The sequence below is a fragment of the Conger conger genome, chromosome 7 (assembly GCF_963514075.1).
Source record: "Conger conger chromosome 7, fConCon1.1, whole genome shotgun sequence".
In the NCBI taxonomy this organism is placed as follows: Eukaryota; Metazoa; Chordata; class Actinopteri; order Anguilliformes; family Congridae; genus Conger; species Conger conger.
In genome coordinates, this window is record NC_083766.1 from 32,308,661 (window position 1) to 32,323,842 (window position 15,182).

At 47.1% G+C, this 15,182-nt stretch overlaps 1 protein-coding gene across 5 annotated transcripts in view; it reads left to right on the forward strand.

Moving 5' to 3' along the window:
* Positions 1 to 15,182, forward strand: part of LOC133133068 (synergin gamma-like) — a 31,990-nt gene that overhangs the window by 9,676 nt on the left and 7,132 nt on the right. For all 5 annotated transcript variants that reach the window (XM_061249037.1, XM_061249038.1, XM_061249039.1 and 2 more), the window contains 12 exons: positions 1,746 to 1,823; positions 2,474 to 2,670; positions 3,811 to 4,122; positions 4,379 to 4,518; positions 5,628 to 5,740; positions 6,369 to 6,431; positions 7,689 to 8,615; positions 10,087 to 10,614; positions 11,264 to 11,421; positions 11,956 to 12,009; positions 12,106 to 12,202; positions 14,496 to 14,644. In XM_061249037.1, the coding sequence (XP_061105021.1) occupies positions 1,746 to 1,823; positions 2,474 to 2,670; positions 3,811 to 4,122; positions 4,379 to 4,518; positions 5,628 to 5,740; positions 6,369 to 6,431; positions 7,689 to 8,615; positions 10,087 to 10,614; positions 11,264 to 11,421; positions 11,956 to 12,009; positions 12,106 to 12,202; positions 14,496 to 14,644 (2,816 nt within the window). The remainder of the gene's footprint in view (positions 1 to 1,745; positions 1,824 to 2,473; positions 2,671 to 3,810; positions 4,123 to 4,378; positions 4,519 to 5,627; positions 5,741 to 6,368; positions 6,432 to 7,688; positions 8,616 to 10,086; positions 10,615 to 11,263; positions 11,422 to 11,955; positions 12,010 to 12,105; positions 12,203 to 14,495; positions 14,645 to 15,182) is intronic.

Here is a 15,182-nt window from a genome sequence, read left to right on the forward strand (position 1 = left end):
CCTCTCAATGCAATAGCCAATTTCTCTTCATTGCAGGCATAGCTTACCTAGTTTAGTCCATGAACCATGATGCCCTGATGCTCATTCATTCTGGTTGGCTAAATTGGCCATTTATGCGAGGGTGTGATTGAATCTTAAACACAAACATTCCTTGTTTTCCACTCTTTTATTCATTCTCAGATTAAAATAACAAACATCAAGGACACAGAGGTATACTGCAAAAACAGCACCTGCAAAGTTCCCTAAGATAGTCATACCTCTCCCTTTTGCATTTTCAAAACTTCTTTCTCTAGACAATACGTGGCTCTACATGTTGTCCACCTCATTGCATAGGTATAGGTGCCCTGTAACATCAGACCATCTCCCTTAGATTAATTACATCTGCAGTATTTTCTCAATTTCACACTTCTAGTTTTTAATTGGTACTTTACAGAAGGGTGGGTATCTGCTTATTCACCAAATACTGGCTGAAGAATTGATATACATTTAGTCTTGCATTAAAAATATGAGTGCTGTTGTCCTCCAGGGATTTAATGTGCACCCTTTTATTACCATTAAACCTCCAGGCAGGGCTGTAAAAGCCGAATAGCTGCTCTTTACCTTTGGCCTGCTACAGCAGTGATTAGAATGATTGTGCTTGTTAAAAAGAATTTGCCAAATTTATGCAAAGTGTCTCGTTGGGTAAAATAGCATAAATTCCGGGTCAGTACGCTTGGACGCATCGTCACAGATTTTAAAGAGATTTGGCATGCTTATTTGCTGTTGAAGCTGTTAGCACTGATCATGTTCAACAACATTGTAAGGAATTAGTGATGTGATGGCACTCCAGATAAGTAATGGTATCTCTGCAAAGACTCAAAAACCCAGGACCAAATTCTCTGGAGGTGGTAACATTATAACCTAACTTTGGTGAAAATGTGATTAATTAAGAAAAATTAAGTTTTCAGAGATATACTCTCATAACTCTGGTACCTTTAATCATGAGTGGAGCATAGTCAAGATGGAACTGGAAAATACCTTTAAAATGCGAACAGACTACCTAAGCTGCTCTCTGCTCTGTGCTTCCTACCCTTTTTAGCAGTGAGGGCAGAAATGACCTCATCCCCACCACCCACGTCTAAATGGAGACTTTCTTTGTTTGGAGACTTTGTTTTTCGGTTTGCCAGTCATTCCACTGCATTGCTTTAGATAAATGGGCCAAAAGTGCCGTAGAAGCATGGTGTAGTCCACAACAGGGCTGTGCAAACTGGTTCATATCCCTGTATTGTTTAGGGTGCTTTGCCACTGTTGCTCCACTTTCCTTTCTCTCCTGTTGTGTGGAAGGAAGGGGGTAATTTGAACTCTTCAGTGGTTGAAATTGTAAATAATGATTGCTGAGCTCTAGGGGCTTTTAGGCACGGATGGGCAGCAGAGTGGGGGAAAGGTCAGATACCTCAATGCCTTAAAGTCTTGCAATTGCACCACAGGAGCCATTGGAGAAGCATTGATAAATTTTCAATTTCCATGGTTTGGTTGAATAAGGTGAAAAATACACGAAAGGACCATGCAGATGTAAGAAAAAGCCTCCGGTAGAGCTAGTGCCATCTTTGATGGATACATAGGAGACCCCTGGTTTAGATCTTCAGGCCGTTATCCATGTGCTCCAATCAAATTTCTCCTGAAGCGGTTTCATAGGGCTCAAAGTACAGGTGATCCCTGGTGTCTTCTCTGCCTCCTCTTGATCCCCTTCTCTTCTGCCTTCGCAGGAGTCGGGGTCTTCCCACAGCAGGAGCACCTCCAGCCCTTGGCCCCCTCTTGGCTGTACAATGACAGCCTTGTTCCAGGTAAACGCTGTGATGCACTGCTTTTTTTCTGCTAAAGCAAAGCCCTTTACCTCAGGGAGTCTAGATCCGTCTATGTGACAGGCATCAGAACTGGAGACTATATCTCAGTAAACACTCTTAAGTCTGCTTGGTTCTGAATGCCAGGAGTTTAGTGTGGTGTAATAGTCAACTGGGCTTGTATCTACCATACCATGAGCAATGTACTTCCGTGAGCTACCATGAGTAATGTGCTTCAACAGATTTGCTTTATTAAATGTACAGCTGCATAAATGGGTTGTATGTGATCTTACATAAATTGTTACTGAATGATTAGTTACTGAAGTTGTTTCCAAGACCACAAGTCAAGTTCCGAAGATGAGGCAGCAGCAAAAAAAAACTCAAAGTCCATGGAAAAAGTTAGTTGAGTGTTTTAGTGAATGATAATGATGATAGCAGGGTTTTCTTTTTTATGTGTATAGGCCTTGAGCTCCGTTGGTAAGTGTTTAGGATCAATTCTCCCTTCCATCCGTTAACAAAACTGCAAAAATGTTGGAAAACAAATCGCGAGAACTCTTTTGAGGTCTTTCCTATGCTCCACATTCCCATACTGGAAATACAAACTGTATTTTTTATTGCTTATGTTCTGTTCTCTGGCCTTGCCCATCTCTCAGAGCTCTACAAGCAGGTGCTCGAGTTCACCATGACCCCAGCTGGCATAGACACGGGAAAGCTCTACCCCATTCTGATGTCATCTGGCCTGCCCAGGGAGGCGCTGGGGCAGATCTGGGCCACGGCCAATCGTACGACACCTGGCAAGCTCACGAAGGAGGAGCTATACACTGTGCTGGCCATGATTGGTGTGACCCAGGTAGACTGTAATCTAATTGGTTGTTTAAGTATTAACATTGGCAATAGTGGTCTGTTTCTGTTCTATATCTACATGCATAAAAACAAAGAGTTATTGCCATGCATATTATGTCTACTATGTCCATACAGATGTAATGCGGGAAATTAGATTTTTAAACCTCGTAAATTTGAGTGAACGAGAACCTCTAACAGCAGGATAGTCCCCCTAACCTCGGCCTGGCTGCTCCGATAAACAATATTTTGATGCACATAGAAACCTATTGTGCTTGCTCCCATGACAAAACTTTCCTTGCAGTGATTACAAAAAAACAAACAAGACCAAATCCGCAGATTGCTCCAGGCGATTGCTGCTGAAATGGAACTTGACTGTAATAAATTATTTAAGTTGTGCTTGGTGGAGGAGAGAGGCAGAAGTATACTCTTATCAGATAGTTCTGCTTACAAAATTTAACGATATTTGAAAGTGGAAATTTGAGCACGGCAGTACTATTCCAGAACAGTGCCTTTACAAATTCCCAATGGGAAATAAGACTTTCGGAAATGCCAGTTCAAACTGTAGAAAAGATCTTGTTTCCTGGGTGGGTTGTCCAGCTAAATTGCTGCAGTTACATGCCCAGGTTTGTAATCAATTGCTCATGGTGCATTGTGGGACTTTTCCTTGCCCGGGGTGGAAGGGTTTCATCTGCAAGGCTTGCTAGGGCGGCTGGGTAGGATAGAGGTTTAGGAACTGGGCTTGTACTGTTGTGTGTTCAGTTCTCAGGTGAGGTGCTGCCTTTGTACCCCTGAGCTAGGTACCTGCACTGCTTAAGTTAATGTCCACCAGCAGAAATGGATTGTAAGCTGTGTTAGCTGCTCTGCTGAATGCCCACTAGCGCTGGAATACCCTCTTCTTCACCACCTTCCTCTGGTCTACCAGCGTCCTCTGCCTGTGCAGTGCTGCTCATCAATACAGAACGTGCAGCCCAGACTACTTCAAATAGTCTGCAAATCTCCTCAGTAGATGAATGACATTGTTGTGATTAGACAAGCCTATGGATGTATTCTTCTCCTGTCAGTCCTTTTGCGTGGGGATGGGGATGGACGGATGAGAAAGGCGGCAGTACTTTAAGATTATTATTATTTTTTTTTAATCTCTTGACAGAACGGGCTACCAGCATCTCTGGAAGTGCTGAGCCAGTTCCCGTCCCCTCCGATGCCCAACCTGCCCGCTGTTGCCATGGTGCTGCACCAACACCAACACCAACACCAACACCAACACCAACACCAACACCAGCAACAACATCAACACCAGCAACAACACCAGCAGGCCAGCATGTCCCAGCCGCCCGTGCCCATGGTGATGCCCGCTGCTATGGCGCCTGCCATGGGCATGACCCTCCCTGCCCCCGCCATGGCCCCCAGCGCTCCCCCACAACTCCCTGCCAGCTTCGTCACAAACTTCCCACCCGCTCAGGTAAACTTCAGCTTTCATTTTATTTCAGTCGCGTTTTACTTGTGGCTTCAAGTCTACCTCATAAACAACAAAGATGTTATCGCATTACTTCACAAAATGAGTTATCGCGAAAGTCAAATATAAGAACAGCATAATCAGTGTAATTAGGCGAGGCATAATGAGACGTGGTAATTAGCACAGTTGTGCTGAGTGTTGTGACTTCGTGCCACAGTCGGGCTTATTGATTAAACGGTGGCTGTTTTTCCCTCTGTCTCAGGAGACCAAACCCGAGGACGACGAGTTCCAGGACTTCCAGGGGGCCCCTAAAGCGGGGTCAGGGGACGTCTCTTTCACAGACTTCCAGGGAGAGGCCGGGGGCGGCTTCCCCTTCCTCGCATCCTCCCAACCGCAGAGCAGGTGCAGCCTGGACACCACCGCTCAGACAAAGCAGTCAGTCAGTCAGTCAGTCGGTCTGCCATCCAGCTATCCAGCCAGCCAGCTAGACAGTCTTCCATCTAACTAGTCTGTCTGTTTCTAGGATAGAGCTACAGACAGGGACATAGAATATGTGCGTAGAACAGAATGTTTGCAGGCAGTGGGCTACAAATGTTAAAGATTTTAACATTAAAAATGTATAGCTTCCATTGGGCCTCCCCTGCACCCCCACTTTAAAGATGAAAGTCGGTTTCCTCAGCTAATGAACTCTGTTAAGCTTTCTCTCGTCTTATTGCCTTTGAAACCAGCTCAGAGAGGCATTCTTACTCCCTGGGTAATGGACGCAGGTTGATTATTTTAATGACACAGCCAGTACAGACCTAGTAAAAGGAGCTCATTTCACAGTCAAAATCATAATTTTGTTCTAGCCTGGATAAAAAGCCAGGGCTTTTGTCTCTTATGAATGTCTAATGAAATTTTTTCCTGTCCTACAGAATGAGCTAATTGGCAACTGTTCTTTCTGTGGAGAGAGTAGTTCGTAGTTTTGCTGTCCGCTGAGGCATTGATCTGGATTTTCTGTCCGATGGGCTTTTTTGCTAAGTCAGGGTAGCAAGGTCCCAGAGGAGCTCATTCTGAGGTGCTGCTGAATCACTGAATCAAGGACTCAAATCAATGACCATTTGAAAGCCTGCAGAAAGCTTTTTATACTTTATTTATACATGGTATATACAGGATATAATAATGTATTTAATTTTTTATTTTTAAATACAAACATTTTTTACGATGATTTTCTTTGTGCAAAATATTATATTTTTTCCTGTTTTCTTTTAATTTTTTGCATGCGTTACCTTTAAGGTGAGCCATAAGCTGTTTTGTTTTGTTTTTTTCCTACCACCTCTACATGCAGTGTTCTCACTTGTTTTTCATTTCTACCGAGAACCTAAGCTGAACTAAGGTTGGATTGAATTTCATTTAAATGCAGGCAGCCGAAAAATAAAAAAATATGTTTGGCTCATGTACTGGAAAAAACGTCCATTGTGTCCATAGAGGAATTTTCCATCAGTTGGTTGATTCATGCTGTCTCTCCTCAGTGCTCCTCCAATGCTGATGCCCGTGTCTGGAGCCACGACGTCCTCCTCTGACCGATACGCCGCCTTCAAGCATCTGACCGTGGAGCCGGCCCCCTCCCCGCCCGCGGCTCCAGGTAGGGTCCCCAGCCCCCCTCCCCGCCCACTGCTCCAGGTAGGGTCCCCAGCCCCCCTCCCCCCCGCTGCTCCAGGTAGGGTCCCTGGTCCCTGGCCCCTGGCCTTTCACCCCAGAGCTGCTGCTTATGCGCCAGGCTCACCTCCATTTACGTCATTCCCCAAGCCCCACATCTGCTTGAACAGAAACTAGTCCACCAAGCAAACATTTCAGTCATAATTGTGTTTGCTTTGGTGGGAAAGAAATGTATTTTATATAAATTATTAACCTTGAACCCTCTCTGCATTCTTTGTTATCATTATGTTTATTTAGGTTTTACAGGGAATTCCAGCATACAAAAAAACAATATTTACAGTGTCAATTACTTTCACCCAACCCACCCGCTCCCATGACATGCTTATATTAGAAAAGACGAAGACGAAAATTAAGTTCAAAAAGGAAAATAAATAAATAAATAAATACTCTCTGCATTCTTAACTTTAGTGTGGTCCTGTTCCAATGTTCTGCGGCCCTGCAAGGTTGTTTCTCTGCAGGTCTGTTATTTGAATCCGGAAAATAGCTGCATCCACAAATTGTGTGCCTGCCGAGGTCAATCGAACAACTGTCATTATTTCCTTCCCTTTGCTTAGATCCTGATGATAAATACAGCATTTTCAGGCAGCTTGACCAATCTGCAGACCAGAAGTGTGGAGGTAAGCAAAATCTGTCCCGTTCCCAACACTTTTCGGGCTGTTTAAAAGGTTGCATAAACAAAAAGTTCAGCATTCCAAAGTCCATATTATAAGCCCCACACATACTGAGAAAAATGGCCACCATGTGGAAAATGGTTATTAACAGAAAAAGAGATTATACTCTTATTGTGTGTGTGTGTAATATGGCATTTCCTCATCGTGTTTTTTTGTTTTGTTTTGTTCTTGTGATGCACACAAACGGAGCTGATGTAGATGACTCTCTTGTCCCTGTTTCACTAGAACAGTGTCCGGCAGGGAATGCTTTTTCAGCTCCAGTAAGTCTTGGTTGCAGTGGCCTCTTGACTTTTCTGGGTATTTTTAATACTCAGGCCATTTATTAAAAGATTTTCGGCCATGTAATGTGTTTACAGTTACAAAATAAGAGACTCCTTCTTGTTGCCTTGATAATATTTTGACGCTTCCATTGTTGTCTGTCTTTAGCATTCCGTGCCGATTTTAAGCAGGCTTTAAAATCTGGAACAGACAGGATGAGGAGTGTGCAGGGTTTTTTAGAAAACTTCAGGCATTGCATTATTTAGAGACTGGCATCTTTTAGCCTGCCAGTTCCATAATGTTACCTTCTCTGTCGGAAACTGCAGCATTGCGGCTTCTTGTTTTTGATTCTGTTTGATCCTGTTTTTTAGTAAGGGTTTCTCGTTCTATTCCATTTGTGAGCTGTGGTGAAGTGTGAGCTCTGCTGTGGTGTGTGTGTGTGTGTGTCTCCTGTAGTGGGTGTGTGTGTGTAGCCCTGTATGGCGTGTTTTGGTTGAGTAATGCGTGTGTGTTTTTGTGCATGCGTTTGTAGCATTGGAAAATTCAGGGAATTTTCAGTGGACATATTAATATAAATGTTTTCTGCACACTGATTGCTTTTCCCTTTCTTGACCCTTTTATTATCTTTTCCATATTGAAATATTTGCTTGAACGGATGTTCTTTTACCTCTATATCTTAGTTATTGGGTAAAATCTCAGCTGGTGCAGGTTGTTCATATTCCCTGTTCTACGCCATGTTGTGCTTTTCTGTGCCAATGGCTGACTGTGTGGTGGACTCCCCCCCCCAACCCCCCCCCCCCCCCTAATTTGAGATGTTCTGATTATCATATACATTTTCAGAACATTTATTTAGAAATATAAAGCCTTTAGCGCTGAAGCTGAGGCTGGAAAGCTGCAGAATGGAGCCCTGTTTGATCTGTTGCTCAGCAGTGTCTCTTCCCGCAGGCGAGGGATCTGAGGAGTTCCCTTCCGCTGGCGCCGACGACGGCTTCACCAGCTTCAAAACCGCCGACAGCGTTTCCCCTCTAGACCCTCCCGGCCAGGCCCCGATGTTCCAGCCCGCTTTCCCTCCTTCCTCTCCCCAGTGCCCTCCTCGCTCTCTCCCCCAGCCTCACATGTCCCCTCTCTGTCAGCCCAAAGCCCCCTCGCTCAGCATAGCAGACTTCTTTTCCCCTCTGGCTCCTGCCTCCGCCCCAGCCCCCGCCCCCTCTGCAGAGGCCCCGCCCCTGGCCCCTCCCTCTGCCCCGCCCGCTCTGGCAGCCCCCCCAGGAGGCGGGGTCAGACCCCTCGCAGGGGGAGCGGGGACCTTCGGAGACTTCTCCCTCTTCGGCTCCATGTCCTCCTCTTCCTCCTCCTCTGTAACGGGCGTAGCCCCCATGGCAGACGCGGGCGGGGCGGGCCAGGACGACTTTGCCGACTTCGCGGCCTTCGGTAGCTCCGCGGGGCCGGAGGGCGGGGCCGCGGGCGTGGCCGGCCTCGTGGGCACGCCCCCCCGGCAGCGCTCCGCGGACAAGTACGACGTTTTCAAGCAGCTCTCCCTGGAGCTGTCCAAGGAGAGCGGGGCCGGATCCCTGTCCTCCCTCCGCAGCGACGGGGACGACCTCGCCGACTTCCCCCCCTCCCGCCTGTGCGCCAGTCTCACCGCCTCCGACCGCAGCCTGGCCGGCAGGGCCAAGGAGGACTGCGTCTCCGTCAAGTCCCTGGACCTCCCGTCCATCGGGGGCAGCAGCGCGGGCAGGGACGACTCGGAGGACGCGCTCTCCGTGCAGCTGGACATGAAGCTGTCGGACGTGGGCGGGGACCTGAAGCACGTGATGTCGGACAGCTCCCTGGACCTACCCAGTCTCTCCGCCCCCCAGCTCCCTGCCGCAGGTGAGCGTCCAGCCAATGAGCACGCAGAACACCGGCCAGAGGGCATGTGCTTGTCCCTGAAAAGACTGCACTCAGCAAGCTTAATGCCATTCCATGACTTCTGCCAAATGTCACTGTGTGCCAGGATTCATGGAACATCGTTAAGCTTAATTGCAAGTGGAGCTGGAAATGCCACTCCATGAATTTCATGAATTCCCATCAAAGTCTTTGTAAATGATACACTTACAGTCCTTTAAATCTCTGTGCATCTGTTTATCCATCACTTGTTGTGTACCCTATGCAGTCAGAGTGTACTATAAGCATATTTGTCAGGATGTCAAGGTTGACAGCTAAAGTTTCTTCCTGAAATTCAGAACATTAGCATAGCAAAAAAAAACAACATTCACAAAAAGCATCTGGCTGTCACTTCCACTGCAAGGCACTTCCCCTCCTCTCTCGCCCGTCTCTGGGGGTAATGGATTTCACATCCTTGCGTACTTATTGGGAAATTCTACGGAAATATACAGATTATCACTGGATATGTGTAAAACAACTTTGTGGGCCAAGTTCCAGTCTTCTCGCCAAGAACAGTCTGGCTAGACACCTTCCAGAGAAAGCTGTCTGTCTCTGTGCTTTATCAAATTTTTGGGGGGTAGTTCTAAACAGAACTGAATCATCTTTGAGACCAATTCAAAGGGATGTGTATTGTCTTGCTGCTTTTTTATAGCATTGTGGAGATCCTCAGGTTAAAATTTCAGTTGAAGGATATATATTCAGTCCATGCACCTGTGCCCATAGCGTACTGCGGGGAGATGCGCTATTATTAATGACAGAAGTGTGTGTGTGTTCGTACTTTCAAGAGAGAACGGGAGAGAGGACACGTGTCTTTGTGTCCTTGAGAATGATGTATGTCCATGCCAATGTTATATTTGGATATGCTACTCCTGCTTTCTGAGAACACAAACTGACCTGTCCTTCACCAGCAGATCAACAATGCCGGGTGAAAAATAATTACATGAACATGTATGCCTATATTTTGTACAGTTTAATTCATGAAATGGATTGTTATTCACTGGAAAAGCCGCATACAGAATTTTACCTTGCAGCAAATGCACCGGTGAATGTAATGTTTTCATAGCTGCATTAGCGATTTCCACTGACATCACTCATTTTGAGCTGAAGTCAAGATGCCTGACGTTCCCTGGAGGCAGTCTGTGCCGTTCCACTGAGTTTGTGAAGTCCGTTACCTGTCGCACACAGCATGGTTCTGAGCCAGGAGAGAAGTTTCAGAGGCGCTGTGTGTAATGCCTGTTCAAATTGAGCCTTGACTCTACCATACTGTGTCTCCTGTAATGCACTTAGTCTTAGCTGTTCTGTTTGCTCACAGCCCTGCAGTCTTTGCCTTGATAACCAACTCAGGCTCAGAATGGGGCTGTACACAATCCGTTCCGTGTTCCTCAGACTGCTTCTCTGTTCTCCGGTTTCTTGGCAGAAGCGGACGACTTGAAGTTCGATCCCTTCGGCACCTCTGTCGCTAGCGGGATGGGCGGCTACGATTGGCCGGACAAGGAGGAACCCTCGGCCAATCAGGGCGCAAAGCTGCAGCCGGGCTCGTCGGCCACGCCCAGCAAAGAGGCGGCCGGAGCCTCGGGGAGCGGCGCCGCCCACGCCAGCCCATCGAAGGCCGGCATTTTCCCCGCCAAAGACGGTGCGCCCGGCAACGCCAACTTCGAGGCCTTTGCTGATTTTGTGTCTTTCAAGGAAGGGGGCGCTAACGAGGATGACGAATTTGGGGACTTTGCCGTCACCGTGGCGGAGAAGCCCGACTCACCCCGCCCCTCGGTTGACCCCTCCTTAGACGGCACCCAGGGTGAGGTCACGGACGAGTTTGGCGCCTTCCAGGGCGACAAACCCAAATTTGGGAAATTCGATTTCCTCAAGGCCAGCTCCCAAGCCAAGGTGAGGTCCAGTGAGGAGATGATCCAGAGCGAGCTTGCGACCTTTGACCTCTCTGTGCAAGGTGAGACTCCCAACTCTTTCCCTTTGCCTCATAAATCTATAGATAATCTTGTCTCAAGCAGTTTCCCAATTGGTATAATGAATATTAATAAGCATGTCTCGTGATATCATAATGAATAGATATAGTGCTCTGGTTGTGGGCAAATAAGTAGAATGAGGTGTGGAAAGTAGAAAGGATCACAATTTCATAGACTTGAGTCATTGCTGGTATGTTGCAATACTACGGCTGGCCAGCAGGTGGTAGCATGTGGAGTTGGGCCGATAGGAGATGGATTAACAAAGCACTGTCGATCCATCAGCAGAAATGAATTGCATCCACCTCCATTGCTGATGTGTTCTTTATTTTTTCACTGCTGTTATAGTGTTAACGGTGCTCATGTATAATTTATCACAGCCCCCACAAAGTGATAAAAAGCTCATTTGCGGAATATCGATTCCTCTTACCGCTGTTTAATCTAATTTGTTCAAGCGAAAGTGTTTTTGCTGATTTCATTGTATATCTCTAATTGGTGCTATGGGATGGAAAATCGTATTGGTGGTGGTGGGGGGGGGGGCGGTGTTTTATGCAGTGGGAGGAGATTGATTTCTCTAGATGGAGGTGGGATTTATCCTGATGTTGCCATCTTCTGTTTGTCACTCCCATTGGTCAGACTCGCAGAAGAAGAGCCTGGGAGAGAAAGAGATGGGTCGCTCCACCCCCTCTCCTGCCCCCGAACAGCCCCACCGCGACCGCTCAAACACCCTGAGCGATAAGCCCACTCTGCCCGTCATCCGCGACAAGTACAAGGACCTGACCGGGGAGGTGGAGGTGAAGACCACTAACCGACCGCACCGTAGCTTGGTCTTCCCGGTGTGACCGCTCCACTCTCAATTATGTTTAAACTCTTTTATCCCTTGTTTTCCCTGTCTTCTCAAATTCGGAGAGCTTAATCCCTGTTGTCAGCCTTACCTGTCACTGTAACGTCGCCCCTCGATTTATGAGCGCGTGGACAGCCACAATCTTCCCTCAAATGAAGCCAACTGCCACTTCTCTCCGCTCTGTCGTCCACCAGCTGAGCTGTGCAGCTGTTGAGCTGGAAGACTGCGCATCCTATCCTGTCCTACAGTCAGCCAATCAACCACAGGAGGCGCTGTTGCGCAAAGAGACAGGGAATATGGTGCTGACTGGCGCTCTTCCCTCACAGGGGGACTATGGCTAAACAGCCACAGTTCAGGATTAAATTCCTTGGAGTGCTTTAACTTTAGCTGGATGCGGCACCAGAAAATCCATCTTTTCAGACTATTGTCACCGTGCAGACACACTAGTCCCTACTTTAACTGTGGTTTTGCTGTTTCCATGCAGGAGAGTGAGCGCTACGCATACGAGTGGCAGAGGTGTTTGGAGAGTGCGCTGCAGGTAACGGAATAGCCTTCCCCACTCAGAATGGTCTCCTGTCTGAACATGAGTCGTCAGTTCTGATTGGTCGTTCTTGTTATTCTCCCCCTCCTGTAGGTCATCAGCAAGGCCAACAACACCCTCAACAGCATCAGCAGCTCTGCCATCTGCACAGAGGTGATCCAGTCCGCACAGGGAATGGAGTATCTGCTGGGTGAGCCTGCCACCTCACTACTCACTCACTACACACAGGAATACACTGAGCTGTGTAACAACTCACTCACTACACACAGGAATACACTGAGCTGTGTAACTGCTCACTCACTACACACAAGAATACACTGAGCTGTGTAACTACTCACTCACTACACACAGGAATACACTGAGCTGTGTAACTACTCACTCACTACGCACAGGAATACACTGAGCTGTGTAACTACTCACTCACTACACACAGGAATACACTGAGCTGTGTAACTACTCACTCCCTACACACAGGAATACACTGAGCTGTGTAACTACTCACTCACTACACACAGGAATACACTGAGCTGTGTAACTACTCACTCGCTACTCACAGGAATACACTGAGCTGTGTAACTACTCACTCACTACTCACAGGAATACACTGAGCTGTGTAACTACTCACTCACTACTCACAGGAATACACTGAGCTGTGTAACTACTCACTCACTACTCACAGGAATACACTGAGCTGTGTAACTACTCACTCACTACTCACAGGAATACACTGAGCTGTGTAACTACTCACTCACTACTCACAGGAATGCACTGTGCTGTGTAACTACTCACTCACTACACACAGGAATACACTGAGCTGTGTAACTACTCACTCACTACACACAGGAATACACCGAGCTGTGTAACTACTCACTCACTACACACAGGAATACACTGAGCTGTGTAACTACTCACTCACTACACACAGGAATACACTGAGCTGTGTAACTACTCACTCGCTACTCACAGGAATACACTGAGCTGTGTAACTACACACTCACTACTCACAGGAATACACTGAGCTGTGTAACTACTCACTCACTACTCACATGAATACACTGAGCTGTGTAACTACTCACTCACTACTCACAGGAATACACTGTGCTGTGTAACTACTCACAGGAATACACTGAGCTGTGTAACTACTCACTCACTACACACAGGAATACACTGAGCTGTGTAACTACTCACTCACTACACACAGGAATACACTGAGCTGTGTAACTACTCACTCACTACACACAGGAATACACTGAGCTGTGTAACTACTCACTCGCTACTCACAGGAATACACTGAGCTGTGTAACTACACACTCACTACTCACAGGAATACACTGAGCTGTGTAACTACTCACTCACTACTCACATGAATACACTGAGCTGTGTAACTACTCACTCACTACTCACAGGAATACACTGTGCTGTGTAACTACTCACAGGAATACACTGAGCTGTGTAACTACTCACTGCACACAGGAATACACTGAGCTGTGTAACTACTCACTCACTGCACACATGAATACACTGAGGTGTGTAACTACTCACTCACTACTCACTCTTTACTCACAAGAATACACTGAGCTGTGTAACTACTCACTCACTACTCACAGGAATACACTGAGCTGTGTATCTACTCAGTCACTACTCACAGGAATACACTGAGCTGTGTAACTACTCAGTCACTACACACAGGGACAGACATTTGTGCCACTGCTCACTCAGTACACACAGAGCTACAGCTACTCACTGCACACATTGGCTGGGTATGCTGTGTCCTCTTTCACTCTCTCATAGGAACACGGAGAGCTGTTTAACTCGCCTACTGCATATCCCTCTCACTCACACGGCTCTGCATTCATGTGCGTAGTAACTACTCAATCACTCACTGCACATCCCTCTCACGTGCTATGCAAGGAATACAGAGAGCTGTGTAAGTGCTCACTTGCTGTGTGCAGGCCCGTGCAGAGCTGCTTCACTTCCTGATGACTCCACATGGGATGTAGAAACGGTTACTCTACCATTTCTGACCTAGAGTCACTACACACTGTGTCATCCAGTTTGGGCTCAATGTGTGGTCATGTGTGTGAACATTAGGATTTTGTAGGGTATGAGTGTGGTGTTGGAGTATTAGGAAGCCTGTTTGTAATGGCGAGTCTCAGACACAATGTACCAGCATCTGAAGAGAAGCACTGTGCTGCTGAGATTCAGCTGTTCTTTTCCTCTTACCCGTGTGTGTGATACTACCTCAGGTCGGCTTGCTTGCAGTGCGTGTAGGTTAATTAAACGGGTCAGGTGGAGAGAAGGTGTTTTTATGCCGTTTATGAGCCAAGCTCTCTTCTCATTTTTAGCATCACTTGAATGTGTTGGGTGCATGTATCTAGCATCCTGCTTTTGCGGGGGTGGATGAAACCGCTTGAGAAATGTGCCAGCTCTTCTCTCTCTGTGTCTCTGCCTCCTCACCCCCTCTCTCCCTCTCGCTTCCCCAGGTGTGGTGGAGGTGTACCGGGTGACCAAGCGGGTGGAGCTGGGTATCAAGGCCACGGCGGTGTGCTCTGATAAGCTCCAGGAGCTGCTGAAGGACGTCAGCCGGGTGTGGAACAACCTCATGGGCTTCATGTCCCTGGCCAAGGTCACGGTGAGTGGCGGGTGCCGTCGCTGTGGCAACCTTGTTGGTTAATAGTGGGTGACCTGTCCTCGCATAAGGTTTTTGACAGGTGGCTTGTCCTAGGTTGCATTTTTTGTGGGTGGCTGGTTAGCTACCAAGGCTAATCTCTCTCAAACCCGCCTCACCACTGTACAATTCATACACAACTCTTGCCCTCCTCCTGCTTGTGGATCATAGAACATGTATTGGTCACATCTTCAGTGTATTGGACACATGCTTTTCAGATATAGCACAGAAATACAAAACTGCCACAAGCGGCCCAAGGAGTTTTTAGAAAAAGGAATACAAGTGGACAAGCAAGGTATTGGGCAGAAGTGAACACAGACCCAGGTTGTCAGTATATCATAGTAATGACAGAGCATGTTTGTTTTCTAATATTTTGTGAAAATCCTGCATAGTGTGCCTTTAATCACTGGTGACCAGTTCTGGGTAGTCCCAGTTAATGGCAGGTGACCAGTTCTGGGTAATCCCAGTTAATGGTAGGTGACCAGTTCTGCGTAGTCCCAGT